This window comes from Taudactylus pleione, unplaced genomic scaffold (assembly GCF_031769625.1).
Source record: "Taudactylus pleione unplaced genomic scaffold, aTauple2 ptg000840l, whole genome shotgun sequence".
Taxonomy (NCBI): domain Eukaryota; kingdom Metazoa; phylum Chordata; class Amphibia; order Anura; family Myobatrachidae; genus Taudactylus; species Taudactylus pleione.
This window is the reverse complement of record NW_028285242.1, coordinates 65,001-84,797: the sequence shown is the minus strand read 5'-3', so window position 1 is coordinate 84,797 and position 19,797 is coordinate 65,001. Positions and strand designations below refer to the sequence as shown.

Here is a 19,797-nt window from a genome sequence, read left to right as displayed (position 1 = left end):
ATAATCCCGCATCTCCCAACACCCCCTGCACCAGTGTAACATAATCCCGCATCTCCCAACACCCCCTGCACCGGTGTAACATAATCCCGCATCTCCCAACACCCCCTGCACCGGTGTAACATAATCCCGCATCTCCCAACACCCCCTGCCACCAGTGTAACATAATCCCGCATCTCCCAACACCCCCTGCACCAGTGTAACATAATCCTGCATCTCCCAACACCAGTGTAACATAATCCCGCATCTCCCGACACCCCCTGCACCAGTGTAACATAATCCCGCATCTCCCAACACCCCCTGCACCAGTGTAACATAATCCCGCATCTCCCAACACCCCCTGCACCGGTGTAACATAATCCCGCATCTCCCAACACCCCCTGCCACCAGTGTAACATAATCCCGCATCTCCCAACACCCCCTGCCACCAGTGTAACATAATCCCGCATCTCCCAACACCCCCTGCCACCAGTGTAACATAATCCCGCATCTCCCAACGCCCCCTGCACCAGTGTAACATAATCCTGCATCTCCCAACACTCCCTGCACCAGTGTAACATAATCCCGCATCTCCCAACGCCCCCTGCACCAGTGTAACATAATCCCGCATCTCCCAACACTCCCTGCACCAGTGTAACATAATCCCGCATCTCCCAACGCCCCCTGCACCAGTGTAACATAATCCTGCATCTCCTGATACCACCTCATTTCAGTGTGGAAGATAAAATAAATGGATTATTAAACCTCAGATAAAAATGAAAGTGGAGCTCACACTGCTCTATGTAATCTGCCGATCAGGATTATCACCAAACACCATGTCTGATCTTCACCATAGCGGCACCAAACACCATGTCTGATCCTCACCATAGCGGCACCAAACACCATGTCTGATCCTCACCATAGCGGCACCAAACACCATGTCTGATCCTCACCATAGCGGCACCAAACACCATCTCTGATCCTCACCATAGCGGCACCAAACACCATGTCTGATCCTCACCATAGCGGCACCAAACACCATGTCTGATCCTCACCATAGCGGCACCAAACACCATGTCTGATCCTCACCATAGCGGCACCAAACACCATCTCTGATCCTCACCATAGCGGCACCAAACACCATGTCTGATCCTCACCATAGCGGCACCAAACACCATGTCTGATCCTCACCATAGCGGCACCAAACACATGTAAGACCCGTTCTATGTCATTAGTGGTCGGCACAGTTTCCTCCTTTGCTCTGGTGTACAAGCTGTGTTGGGTGTTGCGATCCCGTTGTAAGATTACGCTACCATACAATCTGGCTGCTATGTGACATAGGACCTGATTCAGAGCCGCACATAGTCCCCGATCGGTCGCAATTGACCAATGTTTGGGAACTGCACATGCGCCAGGGTCACTGCAACTGTGGAGACGGGCGCAATTTGTTACAGCCAGGTACAGAGACTGGCACAGTCGGGTTGACATAGGCAGGCAGTCTTGGCGACGTAGGCAGGTACGGAGACGGGCACAGTCTTGGCGACATGGACAGGTATGGAGACGGGCACAGTCTTGGCGACATGGACAGGTACGGAGATGGGCACAGTCTGGGCGACGTAGGCAGGTACGGAGACTGGCACTGTCTGGGCGACGTAGGCAGGTACGGAGATGGGCACAGTCTGGGCGACGTAGGCAGGTACAGAGACAGGCACAGTCTGGGCGATGTGGGCAGGTATGGAGACGGGCACAGTCTGGGCGACGTAGGCAGGTACAGAGACGGGCACTGTCTGGGCTATATACTGTGTATATCATGCAGAAGTAAATGATTACACTAGTGCAGTGTTGGCTAACCTTGACAGCTGTTGTGGAACTATATATCCCAGCATGCCCTGCCAGTTTTAGCATGCCCTAATAGCAAAACTAGCAGTGCATGCTGGGTTATGTAGGTCCATAACAGCTGGAGTGTCAAGGTTAGCCAACACTGCACTAGTGTACAAAGCCATAATGCTCCTCGCTTTGATAAACTAGTTCTAGTTGGAGGGAAAAAAAAATATACTGTGTGTATGTAATAGATAGATATATATTTCTACTTCAGGGTCCATAGGGTATCCACAGGATACCTTGGGGTATAGGTGTGACGTCAGTCGCAGGGCACCAAAGAGTTAAGCTTTCAGCCTCCCAGGATGCACCTGGTCCCCCTCCTATACCCCGCCCCCGGGCCAAGGCACCTCAGTTTAGTTTGGTGCCCGGCCGGCGTCGGGTGCACCTGTCGGAGTGGGGGCTAGAAGAGCCCCTGAAGCTTTCTTCAGTGCAGCTGTGGCTGCACATCTGGATGTACAGCATGGACAGTCAGTCCTGACGTCCATGCTGTCTTCCCTACACCCCCGCCGGTACCAGAACGCCAGTACCGATCCGGGGATGCTGGTGAGCATCTGGGGTCACAGCTAGCGGTGACCCCAGATGTTCCGGACCATGGCCGGATCCAAGGGGGACAAAGGTAAGCAGCGGGGTCCCGCGGTGGGTCCCCGCTGGTCACATGGTCCTAAGTCCCCAGGCAGGGGGCTCCCTGGGGACTGGCTGCAGCGTGGAGCCAGGTACTGAACCTGCGCTTTCCACTATCCCCTGGGAGAGCGGACCGCAGCAGATCGGTAGCGCTGCGGCATCCCAGGGGTTAAATGCATGCCAGGGGAGCGCGCCTTCCCTGTCTCACAGCCGGCGCCTCCCCCGCTGCACACAGCCCTCTCTGCACTGTGCTGACTGGCCCTGTGTCAGCGCTCCTCCCCCAGGCCAGCTTCTCTCTGCTCCTCGGCGGCCATCTTCTCTGCAACGCATGGTGAACGCTGCTGGAAGTCTGGAAGGAAGCATCGTGGTCTGGGTCCCCCCGCATACCTCTCCTCCGCTGTGGCTCAGGTCTGTGTATGCAGCGCTGTGTCCTACCAGGCCCTGTGTCTGTGTAGTTGAGTGATCAGCGCTGTTACAATGCAGAAAAATAACAATTCCTGCACTATGTGACTGTGCTAGCGCTGCTGCCTGTAACTGTATCTTCTCAAAACTGTCAGCTTTATTACTGTCCCTGTTCTTTCTGCTAAAGCCCTTGCGGTGCGGTGCTGCAGGGTGGTCTCTCGCCTATTTAATACTTAATTGGTGAGAGAGGTCACATACGTGGTGCCATCATGTCTGAAAGTGATTTTCCCCTCCGGCTACAGTGTACCACGTGCAAAGTACCGTTAGCGGAGGGGGAGGGTAGCGCGGAGGGCCTTTGCCGGCAGTGTTTGTCCATGGCGCAGCCTATTACGGTTACAGCACCGGTACAGGAGCCGCCCTGGGCTTGTTTCGCTCAGGCGTTAACAGCTTTAGTGGGCCAGTTAGCTCCGCAGCCCGCGTTTACTCCGATGGGTTTGTCCCAGCAGTCTGTGGTGTCGTCACCCATGCAGGGGTTCCCACGACAATTGGTGGTACCCCACAGTCTCCCTATTTCCCCGCTCCCGGGTTCTCAGGAGCCAGCGTGGGTTAACTCCCTGACGAGTTCTGTACAGCACTTATCGGATGTGTTGCAAGGGGAGTCTGTGATGCGGCCTCATAAAAGGCCGGTGGCGTCTCTGTCCGCTCCTTATGAGGATGACGAAGGGACGTCTGATGATGGGGAGATTCTGGATCCTTACGATCAGGAACCTCTCCATACTAAGGACGCTGATGCTAAGTCCAAAGTATATATTCCTGGACTTATGCGGGCGGTCCGCACAGCCTTGGTGATTGAGGACGAAGTTCTCCCAGCGGCTAAATCTAAGTATGCCTTTTTCAAAGATGTGAAGGGCGATGCCACAGTCTTTCCTCTTTCGGGTCAGTTGGTGGACCATTTAGAGGAGGCGTGGAAACAACCTGGCAAAAGTTACCAGCCGCAGAGACGCCTGGCGGTGGCTTATCCGTTCGCGGATAATTATTTTGCTAAGTGGGAATCTCCTCCACAGGTGGATTCTCACGTGACCCGTCTTGTCCGTAGTGCCACATTGCCGATGCCATCCATGTCCTCCCTTAAGGATGCTACGGACCGCAAGGTAGAAATCTGCCTGAAGTCCGCTTATTCCCTTGCAGGGGGGGGCAGCACGGCCGGCTATGGCCATTTGCTGGGTTGCCAGAGCGATGGAGCGCTGGGCGGATTCATTAGAGGCTTCTTTTGAATCCGACTGTCCGGCCGAACAGGCGGAGTTGATTGGCAATCTCCGTGATTCGGCCACCTACATCAACGAGGCGGCTCTAGATATTAGTACTCTTGTGTCTAGAATTTCTTCAGCAGCGGTAGCTGCTCGTCGCACCTTGTGGCTGCGATCCTGGAAGGCGGACGCAGATTCCAAGAAAGGTCTGGAAGCGTTGCCGTTTACCGGAGAAGTTCTCTTCGGTCCGGATCTGGATAAGATTGTGGCCACGCTGGCGGCAGCCAAATCTGCTTGTCTTCCGTCGGCCGCTGCTCCTTCTGGTTCTGGACCATCGTCCTTTCGGTCATCTAGGGCCCAGGGCAGGCCCAAACCACAGTCGTTTCCTCGACAGGCTGGCCCTAAGAAATCGGTCAAGCCCCGGAAACAGGCATGGAGTACCAGACGTCCGGCCCCCAAGCCAGATGACAAGCCTGCGGCCTGACGGTCCGGGTCTCCCCTTGGGGGATCCCAGGGTGGGAGGCCACCTGCTGCAGTTCTCCCGGTGTTGGTCGTTCACTACGACAGACACTTGGGTTCGGGAGGTGGTCTCCCACGGGTACGCCCTCTCCTTCCGGCACAGACCCCCGGCTCGATTCTTCACCACGGGTCTTCCATCAGACCGGAACAAGGCTACGGAGCTGCGGAAGGTATTGCACACTATGCTCCAGGCTGGAGTTATAGTGTCTGTTCCATTCTCCCAGAGGGGCCAGGGTTTCTATTTAAATCTATTTTTGGTACAGAAACCCAATGGGTCATATCGTCCGATTCTCAACCTCAAAGCACTCAACAAGTCTTTGCGGGTCCCGAAGTTTCGGATGGAGACCCTACGGTCCATCATTCTGGCGCTGGAACCTGGGGACTACATGGTGTCATTGGACATACAGGACGCTTACCTGCATGTCCCTATTCTTTTGCGCCATCAAGAGTTCCTTCGGTTTGCAATCCGCAGCGACCACTTCCAGTTTCGGGCGTTACCTTTTGGCCTGGCGACAGCACCACGTGTTTTCACCAAGGTGATGGCGGTCATGGCGGCTTCTCTGCGGCTGCAAGGAGTCCGCATGTTGCCGTACTTGGACGACCTGTTATTGGTGGCAGGATCTCCAGAGCTCCTGTTACACCACTTGGACCTGACCATTGCACTGCTGCAACGGCACGGCTGGCTAATCAACTGGCAGAAGTCCACTCTAATCCCGTCTCGGAGGATTCTGCATCTTGGAGCCTTATTGGACTCGGGACAGCAAAGGATCTTCGTGACGGAGGACAAGATCTCTGCTTTACAGTCAAGGGTGCGCAGTTGTCTGCACAGCCGCCGGGTGTCCTTACACTCGGCGATGAGGTTACTGGGCTCCATGGTGTCGGTGTTCGACATGGTGGAATACGCCCAGTTTCACTCCAGACCTCTGCAGCACCTGATCCTGTCCAAGTGGAACGGGCTGCCTCAGTCTCTGAAGTCCCAGACGATTGTGCTCACCCAGGAGGTTCGCCTGTCCCTTGCGTGGTGGTTACAGACGACCCACCTCAACAAGGGACGTCCGTTCTGGGTTCCAAATTGGGTCCTGTTGACAACGGACGCCAGTCTTCGGGGCTGGGGAGCAGTTTCGGGTCCACACTTGTTCCAGGGCAGGTGGACACCGACAGAAGCGGAGCTTCCAATAAATATCTTGGAACTCCGTGCGGTCTTCAATGCTCTCCAGCAGGCAAAGCGGTTTCTCCAGGGTCGCCCGGTGCAGGTCCAGTCGGACAACGCTACCACCGTGGCCTACATAAACAGGCAAGGAGGAACTCGCAGTCGGGCGGCTCTCGTAGAGGTCTCTCGGATCCTGGTTTGGGCGGAGCGCAATCTTCCGGCCATATCAGCGGTCTTCATCCCGGGAGTGCTAAATTGGGAGGCAGACTTTCTAAGTCGCCAGGACGTTCATCCGGGGGAATGGTCCCTGCACCCGGACGTTTTTCAACTACTGGTGGACAGGTGGAGTCTTCCAGAAATCGACCTCATGGCGTCCCGGCACAACAAGTTGCCGGTGTACGGGTCTCGCACAAGAGACGAAGGGGCGTCTCTGGTGGATGCTCTGTCCGTCCGGTGGACGTTCCGGTTCGCATACCTGTTCCCTCCGGTCTCCCTTCTTCCACGGGTAATCCGGAAATTCAAACAGGAAGGAGGGACGCTCCTGTTGATAGCTCCCGCGTGGCCCTGACGGCACTGGTTCTCAGACCTTCAGGGTCTGTCCGTGGACAGTCCTCTGCGGTTGCCGCTACGACCGGATCTTCTGTCTCAGGGTCCTTGCCTTCACCCGGACCTGACTCGGCTGTCTTTGACGGCGTGGCTGTTGAGACGGCCATGCTGAGGTCCCGGGGGTTTTCCAGCTCTGTGGTGCGTACCATGTTACGAGCTCGGAAACCGTCTTCCGCGAGGATATACCATCGCGTGTGGCATACGTTCTTCCAGTGGTGTCGACCGAGAGGTTATGCACCGCGGGAGTTTCGTCTGTCTCGGATTCTCGCCTTCCTGCAAGCGGGACTAGATCATGGGCTTCGCCTTGCTTTTTTGATGGTACAGGTTTCGGCCCTATCTGTCTGGTTTCACCGTAGGATTGCTACAATCCCGGATGTGCGCACCTTTATGCAGTGTGTTCTCCGCATTCAGCCGCCCTTTGTTCCACCTGTGGCGCCTTGGGATTTGGCTGTGGTCCTGAGGGCTCTCCAAGGACCGCCGTTTGAACCACTGGGCTCAGTGGATCTTAAATGGCTAACAGCTAAGACAGAAACACGTCTGGCCGAAGCAATGGCCAGAAGGAAAACAGAGTTAGGGGCTCTTTCTTGTAGACCCCCTTTCTTGGTTTTTCATGGGAACAGGGCAGTGCTCCGCACTCGGCCCGAGTTTCTTCCCAAAGTTGTTTCCCAGTTTCATGTTAACGAGGAAATAGTTGTTCCGGCCTTTAACTCACCGGGTTAAAGGGGGGGGGAGAAGGACTTAAGTAGTCGGTGCCCAGTCGACTCCTGCTCCAAGCTATACCCCATAGTCTGTCTGTGTTCCCTGTTCAAAGAAAAGGACTTAACCAGGTAAGACATAATGCTGATTTTACATAGAAGATGCCAGCATCTGTTACTATAAAGAGCTTTATTGCTATTGGCCAATCTCTTCTTATACAATTATATGGCACATGTATAGTATACTGTAACATGGCTTCCTCCAATATAAATGTAGTTACTGAATGAGAACTCGCATGAAACCTCAGTACTTCTATACAAAGTGATATCTGTAACCCTCGGCATCCTATGTATCAGGATCTGTATAACGTGACACAGTGGCTCCGGCCAGACCTATTGGACCAAAGTTGTAGTAAAAAAGGAAATGCACAAAGTTTTAATGCAATTTCTCAGAATGCACGAAGCCAGAGGTTCCCAATCACGGTCCTCGGGGCTCCCCAACAGCTCAGGTATTAGAGAGATCCATGGCTGAGCACAGGTAACTTAATTAGTACCTCAGTCTATTTGATTTCATTACCTGTGCTCAGCCATGCATATCTCTAATACCTTGGGATCTCTGCAGCTCTTATAGGAAGCTGTTGGGGAGCCCTGAGGACCACATTTGGGAGCCTCTGTGCTAAGCGTAAGAAAACAGAGTTATGGGACTAAATCCATGATTGGGTGCTGTGACTGCTTTATGGGGAGACCTCTCTCTCTTCTTCTCTTCCAGCCTCCGATGGCCCCGCCGCTGGCTACTCTCCTGTGTAATGAGGCAGACGCTTCTCCTGGAATGCTGCCATTCCTTCTAACCGATCTTTGGTGGGAATGACCTAAAGGATATGAAATGTGTGAGATTAACTATTGGGAATTAGGTAAAAACAAAACTGAACGGATAAAGTTTGTTCAATGGAATAAACACTACAGGGCTAAAATCACAATAAAGAGCCACGGCTGGATTTAATGGAGAAATTATATTCAATACATCATGTCGGGCTTTGTATTTAATATAATTGCCTTTTTAAATCCAGTGCACAAAATCACAGCGGTTCTGAAAAGCTCTGCACTGTACGTTTAGCCCCGAGTGTACATTCTATAGGGAGAGAACTGCGCGGTGGTTATATACATCATGCGCTCTCCTCACGTCGCCAACTTCTGCCTCAATAAGCGAAACCATTGCTGCGGCATCTGGCAAAGCGGAAATGACTCGGCGCACGGCTAGATGGCTCCATCTGTCTAATATAAAGTCACAATGCGATCAGATTGCGCAGAATGGAAATGTAGAGACGTCCCCCTGAGGCTGATTGGATAAGGTGTGAACATTACTCATCAATGGGCTGAATGGCTAGATCTGGCGTTCATTAAACACAATTTGCTAATGGTAAAACGCATTGACGTAAACAGTTGTTCTTGGTGTCATCATACAACATTACTGCTTTTATTGTAGAATCTGGGTTTTTACACCACCATTGCTGCCCACGGGTAGACACATTGACAGAAGCCTGTAGCCAGCTCCGAACTCTAGTACCCCATGCGTTTATATATCAATGAAACAACTCAAAGCTTCTCCCAATAAGAGCTGCAGAGATCCCAAGCCCTGAATGCTTCTTCCTATAAGAGCTGCAGAGATCCCTGAATGCTTCTCCCTATAAGAGCTGCAGAAATCCCAAGCCCTGACTGCTTCTTCCTATAAGAAGAGCTGCAGAGACCCCAAGCCCTGAATGCTTCTTCCTATAAGAAGAGCTGCAGAGACCCCAAGCCCTGAATGCTTCTTCCTATAAGAGCTACAGAGATCCCTGACTGCTTCTTCCTATAAGAGCTGCAGAGCTCCCAAGCCCTGACTGCTTCTTCCTATAAGAGCTGCAGAGACCCCTGAATGCTTCTTCCTATAAGAGCTGCAGAGATCCCTGACTGCTTCTTCCTATAAGAGCTGCAGAGCTCCCAAGCCCTGAATGCTTCTTCCTATAAGAAGAGCTGCAGAGCTCCCAAGCCCTGACTGCTTCTTCCTATAAGAGCTGCAGAGACCCCTGAATGCTTCTTCCTATAAGAGCTGCAGAGATCCCTGACTGCTTCTTCCTATAAGAGCTGCAGAGCTCCCAAGCCCTGAATGCTTCTTCCTATAAGAAGAGCTGCAGAGACCCCAAGCCCTGAATGCTTCTTCCTATAAGAGCTACAGAGATCCCTGACTGCTTCTTCCTATAAGAGCTGCAGAGCTCCCAAGCCCTGACTGCTTCTTCCTATAAGAGCTGCAGAGACCCCTGAATGCTTCTTCCTATAAGAGCTGCAGAGCTCCCAAGCCCTGACTGCTTCTTCCTATAAGAGCTGCAGAGATCCCTGACTGCTTCTTCCTATAAGAGCTGCAGAGCTCCCAAGCCCTGACTGCTTCTTCCTATAAGAGCTGCAGAGACCCCTGAATGCTTCTTCCTATAAGAGCTGCAGAGATCCCAAGCCCTGAATGCTTCTTTCTATAAGAGCAGCAGAGACCCCAAGCCCTGAATGCTTCTTCCTATAAGAGCTGCAGAGATCCCTGAATGCTTCTTCCTATAAGAGCTGCAGAGATCCCTGACTGCTTCTTCCTATAAGAGCTGCAGAGCTCCCAAGCCCTGAATGCTTCTTCCTATAAGAAGAGCTGCAGAGACCCCAAGCCCTGAATGCTTCTTCCTATAAGAGCTACAGAGATCCCTGACTGCTTCTTCCTATAAGAGCTGCAGAGCTCCCAAGCCCTGACTGCTTCTTCCTATAAGAGCTGCAGAGACCCCTGAATGCTTCTTCCTATAAGAGCTGCAGAGCTCCCAAGCCCTGACTGCTTCTTCCTATAAGAGCTGCAGAGACCCCTGAATGCTTCTTCCTATAAGAGCTGCAGAGATCCCTGACTGCTTCTTCCTATAAGAGCTGCAGAGCTCCCAAGCCCTGACTGCTTCTTCCTATAAGAGCTGCAGAGACCCCTGAATGCTTCTTCCTATAAGAGCTGCAGAGATCCCAAGCCCTGAATGCTTCTTTCTATAAGAGCAGCAGAGACCCCAAGCCCTGAATGCTTCTTCCTATAAGAGCTGCAGAGATCCCTGAATGCTTCTTCCTATAAGAGCTGCAGAGATCCCTGACTGCTTCTTCCTATAAGAGCTGCAGAGCTCCCAAGCCCTGAATGCTTCTTCCTATAAGAAGAGCTGCAGAGACCCCAAGCCCTGAATGCTTCTTCCTATAAGAGCTACAGAGATCCCTGACTGCTTCTTCCTATAAGAGCTGCAGAGCTCCCAAGCCCTGACTGCTTCTTCCTATAAGAGCTGCAGAGACCCCTGAATGCTTCTTCCTATAAGAGCTGCAGAGCTCCCAAGCCCTGACTGCTTCTTCCTATAAGAGCTGCAGAGACCCCTGAATGCTTCTTCCTATAAGAGCTGCAGAGATCCCTGACTGCTTCTTCCTATAAGAGCTGCAGAGCTCCCAAGCCCTGACTGCTTCTTCCTATAAGAGCTGCAGAGACCCCTGAATGCTTCTTCCTATAAGAGCTGCAGAGATCCCAAGCCCTGAATGCTTCTTTCTATAAGAGCAGCAGAGACCCCAAGCCCTGAATGCTTCTTCCTATAAGAGCTGCAGAGATCCCAAGCCCTGAATGCTTCTTTCTATAAGAGCAGCAGAGACCCCAAGCCCTGAATGCTTCTTCCTATAAGAGCTGCAGAGATCCCTGACTGCTTCTTCCTATAAGAGCTGCAGAGATCCCTGAATGCTTCTTCCTATAAGAGCTGCAGATATCACAAGCCTTGACTGCTTCTCCCTATAAGAGCTGCAGAAATCCCAAGCCCTGAATGCTTCTTCCTATAAGAGCAGCAGAGACCCCAAGCCCTGAATGCTTCTTCCTATAAGAAGAGCTGCAGAGACCCCAAGCCCTGAATGCTTCTTCCTATAAGAGCTGCAGAGATCCCTGACTGCTTCTTCCTATAAGAGCTGCAGAGATCCCTGAATGCTTCTTCCTATAAGAGCAGCAGAGACCCCAAGCCTTGAATGCGTCTCCCTATAAGAGCTGCAGAAATCCCAAGCCCTGACTGCTTCTTCCTATAAGAGCTGCAGAGATCCCAAGCCCTGAATGCTTCTTCCTATAAGAAGAGCTGCAGAGACCCCAAGCCCTGAATGCTTCTTCCTATAAGAGCTACAGAGATCCCTGACTGCTTCTTCCTATAAGAGCTGCAGAGACCCCTGAATGCTTCTTCCTATAAGAGCTGCAGAGATCCCAAGCCCTGACTGCTTCTTCCTATAAGAAGAGCTGCAGAGATCCCTGAATGCTTCTTCCTATAAGAGCAGCAGAGACCCCAAGCCCTGAATGCTTCTTCCTATAAGAAGAGCTGCAGAGACCCCAAGCCCTGACTGCTTCTTTCTATAAGAGCTGCAGAGATCCCTGACTGCTTCTTCCTATAAGAGCTGCAGAGACCCCTGAATGCTTCTTCCTATAAGAGCTGCAGAGATCCCAAGCCCTGAATGCTTCTTTCTATAAGAGCAGCAGAGACCCCAAGCCCTGAATGCTTCTTCCTATAAGAGCTGCAGAGATCCCTGACTGCTTCTTCCTATAAGAGCTGCAGAGATCCCTGAATGCTTCTTCCTATAAGAGCTGCAGATATCACAAGCCTTGAATGCTTCTCCCTATAAGAGCTGCAGAAATCCCAAGCCCTGACTGCTTCTTCCTATAAGAGCTGCAGAGACCCCTGAATGCTTCTTCCTATAAGAGCTGCAGAGATCCTTGACTGCTTCTTCCTATAAGAGCTGCAGAGCTCCCAAGCCCTGAATGCTTCTTCCTATAAGAAGAGCTGCAGAGACCCCAAGCCCTGAATGCTTCTTCCTATAAGAGCTACAGAGATCCCTGACTGCTTCTTCCTATAAGAGCTGCAGAGCTCCCAAGCCCTGACTGCTTCTTCCTATAAGAGCTGCAGAGACCCCTGAATGCTTCTTCCTATAAGAGCTGCAGAGATCCCAAGCCCTGAATGCTTCTTCCTATAAGAGCTGCAGAGATCCCAAGCCCTGACTGCTTCTTCCTATAAGAAGAGCTGCAGAGATCCCTGAATGCTTCTTTCTATAAGAGCTGCAGAGATCCCAGACTGCTTCTTCCTATAAGAGCTGCAGAGCTCCCAAGCCCTGAATGCTTCTTCCTATAAGAGCTGCACAGATCCCAAGCCCTGAATGCTTCTTCCTATAAGAAGAGCTGCAGAGACCCCAAGCCCTGAATGCTTCTTCCTATAAGAGCTACAGAGATCCCTGACTGCTTCTTCCTATAAGAGCTGCAGAGCTCCCAAGCCCTGAATGCTTCTTCCTATAAGAGCTGCACAGATCCCAAGCCCTGAATGCTTCTTCCTATAAGAGCTGCAGAGATCCCTGAATGCTTCTTCCTATAAGAGCTGCAGAGATCCCAAGCCCTGAATGCTTCTTCCTGTAAGAAGAGCTGCAGCGACCCCAAGCCCTGACTGCTTCTTCCTATAAGAGCTGCAGAGATCCCCAGCCCTGAATGCTTCTTCCTATAAGAGCTGCAGAAATCCCAAGCCCTGACTGCTTCTTCCTATAAGAGCTGCAGAGATCCCCAGCCCTGAATGCTTCTTCCTATAAGAGCTGCAGAGATCCCAAGCCCTGAATGCTTCTTCCTATAAGAGCTGCAGAGATCCCTGAATGCTTCTTCCTATAAGAGCTGCACAGATCCCAAGCCCTGACTGCTTCTTCCTATAAGAGCTGCAGAGATCCCAAGCCCTGAATGCTTCTTCCTATAAGAGCTGCAGAGATCCCAAGCCCTGAATGCTTCTTCCTATAAGAGCTGCAGAGATCCCAAGCCCTGAATGCTTCTTCCTATAAGAGCTACAGAGATCCCTGACTGCTTCTTCCTATAAGAGCTGCAGAGACCCCTGAATGCTTCTTCCTATAAGAGCTGCAGAGATCCCTGAATGCTTCTTCCTATAAGAGCTGCACAGATCCCAAGCCCTGACTGCTTCTTCCTATAAGAGCTGCAGAGATCCCCAGCCCTGAATGCTTCTTCCTATAAGAGCTGCAGAGATCCCAAGCCCTGAATGCTTCTTCCTATAAGAGCTGCAGAGATCCCAAGCCCTGAATGCTTCTTCCTATAAGAGCTGCAGAGATCCCTGAATGCTTCTTCCTATAAGAGCTGCAGAGATCCCAAGCCCTGACTGCTTCTTCCTATAAGAAGAGCTGCAGAGATCCCTGAATGCTTCTTCCTATAAGAGCTGCAGATATCACAAGCCTTGAATGCTTCTCCCTATAAGAGCTGCAGAAATCCCAAGCCCTGACTGCTTCTTCCTATAAGAGCTGCAGAGATCCCAAGCCCTGAATGCTTCTTCCTATAAGAAGAGCTGCAGAGATCCCTGAATGCTTCTTCCTATAAGAGCAGCAGAGACCCCCAAGCCCTGAATGCTTCTTCCTATAAGAGCTGCAGAGACCCCAAGCCCTGACTGCTTCTTCCTATAAGAAGAGCTGCAGAGACCCCAAGCCCTGACTGCTTCTTCCTATAAGAAGAGCTGCAGAGATCCCTGAATGCTTCTTCCTATAAGAGCTGCAGATATCACAAGCCTTGAATGCTTCTCCCTATAAGAGCTGCAGAGATCCCAAGCCCTGAATGCTTCTTCCTATAAGAAGAGCTGCAGAGATCCCTGAATGCTTCTTCCTATAAGAGCAGCAGAGACCCCCAAGCCCTGAATGCTTCTTCCTATAAGAGCTGCAGAGACCCCAAGCCCTGAATGCTTCTTCCTATAAGAGCTGCAGAGATCCCAAGCCCTGAATGCTTCTCCCTATAAGAAGAGCTGCAGAGACCCCAAGCCCTGACTCCTTCTTCCTATAAGAGCTGCAGAGACCCCAAGCCCTGACTCCTTCTTCCTATAAGAGCTGCAGAGATCCCAAGCCATGAATGCTTCTCCCTATAAGAGCTGCAGAGACCCCAAGCCCTGAATGCTTCTCCCTATAAGAGCTGCAGAGACCCCCAAGCCCTGAATGCTTCTCCCTATAAGAGCTGCAGAGATCCGAAGCCCTGACTGCTTCTTCCTATAAGAAGAGCTGCAAAGATCCCAAGCCCTGACTGCTTCTTCCTATAAGAGCTGCAGAGATCCCAAGCCCTGAATGCTTCTCCCTTTAAGAGCAGCAGAGACCCCAAGCCCTGAATGCTTCTTCCTATAAGAAGAGCTGCAGAGACCCCCAAGCCCTGAATGCTTCTCCCAATAAGAGCTGCACAGATCCCAAGCCCTGAATGCTTCTTCCTATAAGAAGAGCTGCAGAGATCCCAAGCCCTGAATGCTTCTCCCTATAAGAGCTGCAGAGATCCCAAGCCCTGACTGCTTCTTCCTATAAGGCTCGGACTTATCATATTGCAGCTGCCGCATCGCTATCCAAACTTAGAGAGTCTGCAATCCCTCGTAGAGACCGTACAGCTGTGGTTGGCTCTTGTGAGGACACCGTGGACCTGCACATATTATAACTACTACCGATGAGCACATCTGAAACAGGACTATCCCAGCAGTAACTGTGTCTCGCTGACACTTCTTTTCATGCTTGGTTATTGCAGCGGCAAAAGAATGAACTTCTAGATTCTATACCAATGTATAGAATGCTCATGTGCACAAACCAAGCTGCCGGGTGGGATCCCAACATCCCTCGCCCTGCCAATGCTTCATCAGTAGATTAAGTGCCAGCCTCAGGTGTTTCTGGCACATTGCTCCCGGCCGAGTATTATAGGGATTGCAGTATTCTCCTTGTTTGTCCAGGGCAGCAGATCTCTCCTATATTACACATAATCCCCAAACTTACACTGCTGTGACCAGATGGGGTTACTCTGCCATGTGATATTGTGGCCCAGACAGCAGCGTAACCCCATCCAGTCACAGCTGGGGTACTAGGATTCCATGACCTATTGGTGGTACTTGAAGATTAGGGGTAAAAACCCCGGCTTTAAATCTCCCACCTAAAAATTTCTCCAGGAGATCTGCTCAGGGCTCCAATGTAACATCTGGCTGCTTGGGGTTCCCATGATTCACTGCACCTCCTGATCTCACTGAGTTCAGGAGGCTCCACAGTAAGACTCTGCCACCTGCCACCTCAGGACACTCTGAGGTTACCACCACTTCATCATGTGACTACCAGGATATGGTGACTGTTCTACAGCGCTATGGTTCCCGTGGGTGGGGACCGCCCTACAGCTCTCTGGTTCCCGTGGGTGGGGACCGCCCTACAGCTCTCTGGTTCCCGTGGGTGGGGACCGCCCAACAGCTCTCTGGTTCCCGTGGGTGGGGACCGCCCAACAGCTCTCTGGTTCCCGTGGGTGGGGACCGCCCAACAGCTCTCTGGTTCCCGTGGGTGGGGACCGCCCAACAGCTCTCTGGTTCCCGTGGGTGGGGACCGCCCAACAGCTCTCTGGTTCCCGTGGGTGGGGACCGCCCAACAGCTCTCTGGTTCCCGTGGGTGGGGACCGCCCAACAGCTCTCTGGTTCCCGTGGGTGGGGACCGCCCAACAGCTCTCTGGTTCCCGTGGGTGGGGACCGCCCAACAGCTCTCTGGTTCCCGTGGGTGGGGACCGCCCAACAGCTCTCTGGTTCCCGTGGGTGGGGACCGCCCAACAGCTCTCTGGTTCCCGTGGGTGGGGACCGCCCAACAGCTCTCTGGTTCCCGTGGGTGGGGACCGCCCAACAGCTCTCTGGTTCCCGTGGGTGGGGACCGCCCAACAGCTCTCTGGTTCCCGTGGGTGGGGACCGCCCAACAGCTCTCTGGTTCCCGTGGGTGGGGACCGCCCAACAGCTCTCTGGTTCCCGTGGGTGGGGACCGCCCAACAGCTCTCTGGTTCCCGTGGGTGGGGACCGCCCAACAGCTCTCTGGTTCCCGTGGGTGGGGACCGCCCAACAGCTCTCTCGTTCCCGTGGGTGGGGACCGCCCAACAGCTCTCTCGTTCCCGTGGGTGGGGACCGCCCAACAGCTCTCTCGTTCCCGTGGGTGGGGACCGCCCAACAGCTCTCTCGTTCCCGTGGGTGGGGACCGCCCAACAGCTCTCTCGTTCCCGTGGATGGGGAGCGCCCAACAGCTCTCTCGTTCCCGTGGATGGGGAGCGCCCAACAGCTCTCTGGTTCACGTGGATGGGGACCAGAGCATCCAATGATACATTTTAAATGTGCAGTGCTCTAAAATACTTATTTAACCACTTAACTGGCTAATAATTTTTCCAAAAATGTCCCCAAAATAATTGTTTTTTTATTTTAACATGATCTAAATAAGAGCTATTTAAACCTGATTCATTATAATTTTTAAACAAAAAATTAAAAAATTCTATTTTTTACTCACCGTAAAATCTCTACCTTAGAGCCCATGCGAGGGATGCCATTACTACTGGATTATGCGTATTGAGGCGTGGAGTCGGACACTAGCTAAATTAAAATAGGCTCCTATCCCCTATATAACCCCTCCCTTTCCACCATGAGCACAGTCTAGGTTTAACAAAGCCAGAGAAAGACCCACGGAAAAACTGAGAAACCAGAGACCAACAGGTATCTAGTATGAAACCAAACAATGGAGGGATCTGGCCATCCCCCAGATGGACTCCAAGGAAGAGATTTTAGGGTGAGTAACAATCGGATCTCCTTTTTCATCCATCTGGGGGATGCCATTACTTCTAGGATATACCAAAGCAAGCCAATTAAGGGGAGAGTCGGAACCGACCGCTCTAAGAATTTTCCGCCCAACACTGGCGTCCCTTGCGCCAAATGAATGGAAGCGGTAAAAATGTTTAAAAGTGTGTACAGATGACTAGGTAGCTGCTTTGCACAGCTGCTCAACCGAGGCACCATACTGTACAGCCCAAGAAGCCCCGACAGCACGGGTCAAGTGGGCCCAAATTGTGGCTGGAACCATCACAATCGAGGACAAATATGCCTGTAGAATGGCAGAAGTGACCGATCTTGCGATGGATCCTTTCGAGGCTGGCTGGTCTCTTTTTGGTGCATCAATCAACACCAACAGGGAATCTGTATGCCTGATAGACTCAGAACGGTCCAAGTGAATGCATGACGCACGTTCCACATCCAACAGTGCTAAGGAATAAGCCTCACTAGTCACTGGATCCTGGCCGAAAGCTGGAAGGACAATGGGTCGTAACCGGGTCGATGGGTAGCACTGCGCACGCGCAGCGGCCGCACTGCGCATGCGCAAGCCCCGAAGCGAGAGAGTAACACTCTCGCTCCGGAGCTTGCTACAAAAGGGGCGGCTGTCGATGTTGATCAACAGCTCGCCCCGTTTTGTAGGCGGGCCGGGGGGGGGGGGGGTGGTTTCCAAAACGGAGGCCTACCATTTTGTGGGCGGCTACACTGACATCATCAGTGATGTCAGTGGGGAGCTTCCTGCTCCATCAGAGCAGAAAGCTCCCTGGGGCTTGCGGTTGCCGAGACCCAACATTAGGGTCTCGTCGCAAGCCCTGATGGTCGCAATGGTGATCACCATCGCGACCATCAACCTGGTTGGTCTTTAAGCTGTGGGTGGTAACCCGCAGCTTAACTAACGACCAGGAGGCCGCACTTCAAAAATGAAGCGGCCGCCCTCATTCAGAGAGAACGATTGCTTCTCGCGACCGCCTCTGAATGACGGCCAATATCCTGGTTAATGTGGAAAGCCGATACCACCTTGGGAAGAAAGGAAGGTTTAGTGCGTAACGTTACCCTATCCTCGTGAAAAATGAGAATCGGAGATTTACAGGAAAGAGCCGCTGGGCACATTTACATACGCCCTCAATGTGCTTCTGGGTATTATTACCATTTATTTATATAGTGCCACCATATGCTGTAGAGCTGTCCAGTACATGCCTCAATGAAGAACCCACACAAATCGAACAAGAACATACAAACACCACACAGATAGGGTCCTGGACATAATTGAGCCCATGAGTGGCTATTGTTTAACTCACCTGTCCATAGCAAATTCCCTCAATGGCCATTCCAGACGCAATATCCACCTGCGAAGGACAAGACCCGGCACCATTAGTCTGACTCACACCGCCTATATAACCTACTGTGGGCCGGATTCAATTAGTTTCGCACCCGCGATACTTTTCCGCCTGCCGGACTTTTCGCCTACTTCACGGAAACTTATCATGCACGTCCCCGCTATTCGCCGTTTTCAATTCCAAAGGACGCGAAAACGGCACCCAGGGAAACTGAATCAGGCGAAAAGTACTGACAGAAATGGGGAAATCAGCCTAACACCCCCCAAAACATGCACCAACATTGGGGATCACTATAGATGCCCCCAATTAGCCCAAATGAAGGTATTTGGGGTCCTTAACTTGTGACAATTGGTGCCAATTAGCGCATTAACACAAGTGATGAAGAATAGCATTAAGTAGTGTTTTAAAGTGAAAAATAACTTCTCCCAGTAAGTTTGGGGTACATGAAAATGGGGGGGAGCAGATTTGAAAGTTGCTAAAGTGAAGTTTTTAAAGATGTAATGAATCCACCTACCGCAACCGCCTGCAAACAAAACACACCTGGGGCGTACTTGGGGACCCCCAGAAGTCTGTTTCGCTAGTTTTTAAGTTTGTCCCTCAACTTTTTGTCCCCAAAATGAAAGTACATTTTGGGGTGTTCTAAAGTCTTTTTTTTTTTTTTTTAAATAAAAATTGACAGTTTATCTTTGGGGGATTGTTCCAAAGGTGCAGGGGGGTTTCCCGAAGACTGGACCCCAAAACTGCACTTTTTCGCCTATTACACTACATTGACTTTCCGCCTGGCGAAATGATGTCATCCGCGATACTTTTTCGTGGATTCGGACTTTTCGCCAGCAATTGAGCACGGGCCTGAGTATCCGACTCACGCCTCCTATATAGATTACTGTGTCTCACTCACACCTCCTATATAGATTACTGTGTGTGTCCGACTCACGCCTCCTATATAGCCTACTGTGTATCCCACTCACACCTCCTATATAGATTACTGTGTCCCACTCACACCTCCTATATAGATTACTGTGTCCCACTCACACCTCCTATATAGCCTACTGTGTGTCCCACTCACACCTCCTATATAGATTACTGTGTGTGTCCGACTCACACCTCATATATAGCCTACTGTGTGTCCGACTCACACCTCATATATAGCCTACTGTGTGTCCGACTCACCCCCCCTATATAGCCTACTGTGTGTCCCACTCACGCCTCCTATATAGCCTGTGTGTCCGACTCACCCCCCCTATATAGCCTGTGTGTCCGACTCACCCCCCCTATATAGCCTGTGTGTCCGACTCACCCCCCCTATATAGCCTGTGTGTCCGACTCACCCCCCCTATATAGCCTGTGTGTCCGACTCACGCCTCCTATATAGCCTAGTGTCCTACTCACTCCTCCTATATAGCCTACTGTGTCCTACTCACGCCTCCTATATAGCCTACTGTGTCCTTATCTGCAGATACTGTACATTAGGGAGTAAGTGACTTCTGTGATAGTTTCCATGTTTGGGGCAGGGTCAGTACCCAGCGTGTTGTGCACAGGACCCCTACAGATAACAGCCATGAGCTCTCCTCACGTGTGTCATACAAAGCTGAGACGCCCGGCTGCTTCTAGCTGCCCGTCATCTCCTTCCCCATTGTACACAGGAGACGCATTCACCAGGCAGAATAGCAGCTTACACAGAGGAATGACAGGGCCATTACACTGTTCTCTGTG

The 19,797-nt window shown here is 51.8% G+C and overlaps 1 protein-coding gene across 1 annotated transcript in view; it reads right to left on the bottom strand.

The window, feature by feature from the left end:
* Window positions 1–7,268: 7,268 nt before the first annotated feature.
* Window positions 7,269–19,797, bottom strand: part of ECHDC2 (enoyl-CoA hydratase domain containing 2) — a 26,380-nt gene continuing 13,851 nt past the window's right edge. The window contains exons 8-9 of the mRNA XM_088458511.1: window positions 18,046–18,093; window positions 7,269–7,966 (exon numbers count right to left, since the gene is read on the bottom strand). Coding sequence (XP_088314637.1) covers window positions 7,889–7,966; window positions 18,046–18,093 — 126 coding nt within the window. The 3' untranslated portion in view covers window positions 7,269–7,888. The remainder of the gene's footprint in view (window positions 7,967–18,045; window positions 18,094–19,797) is intronic.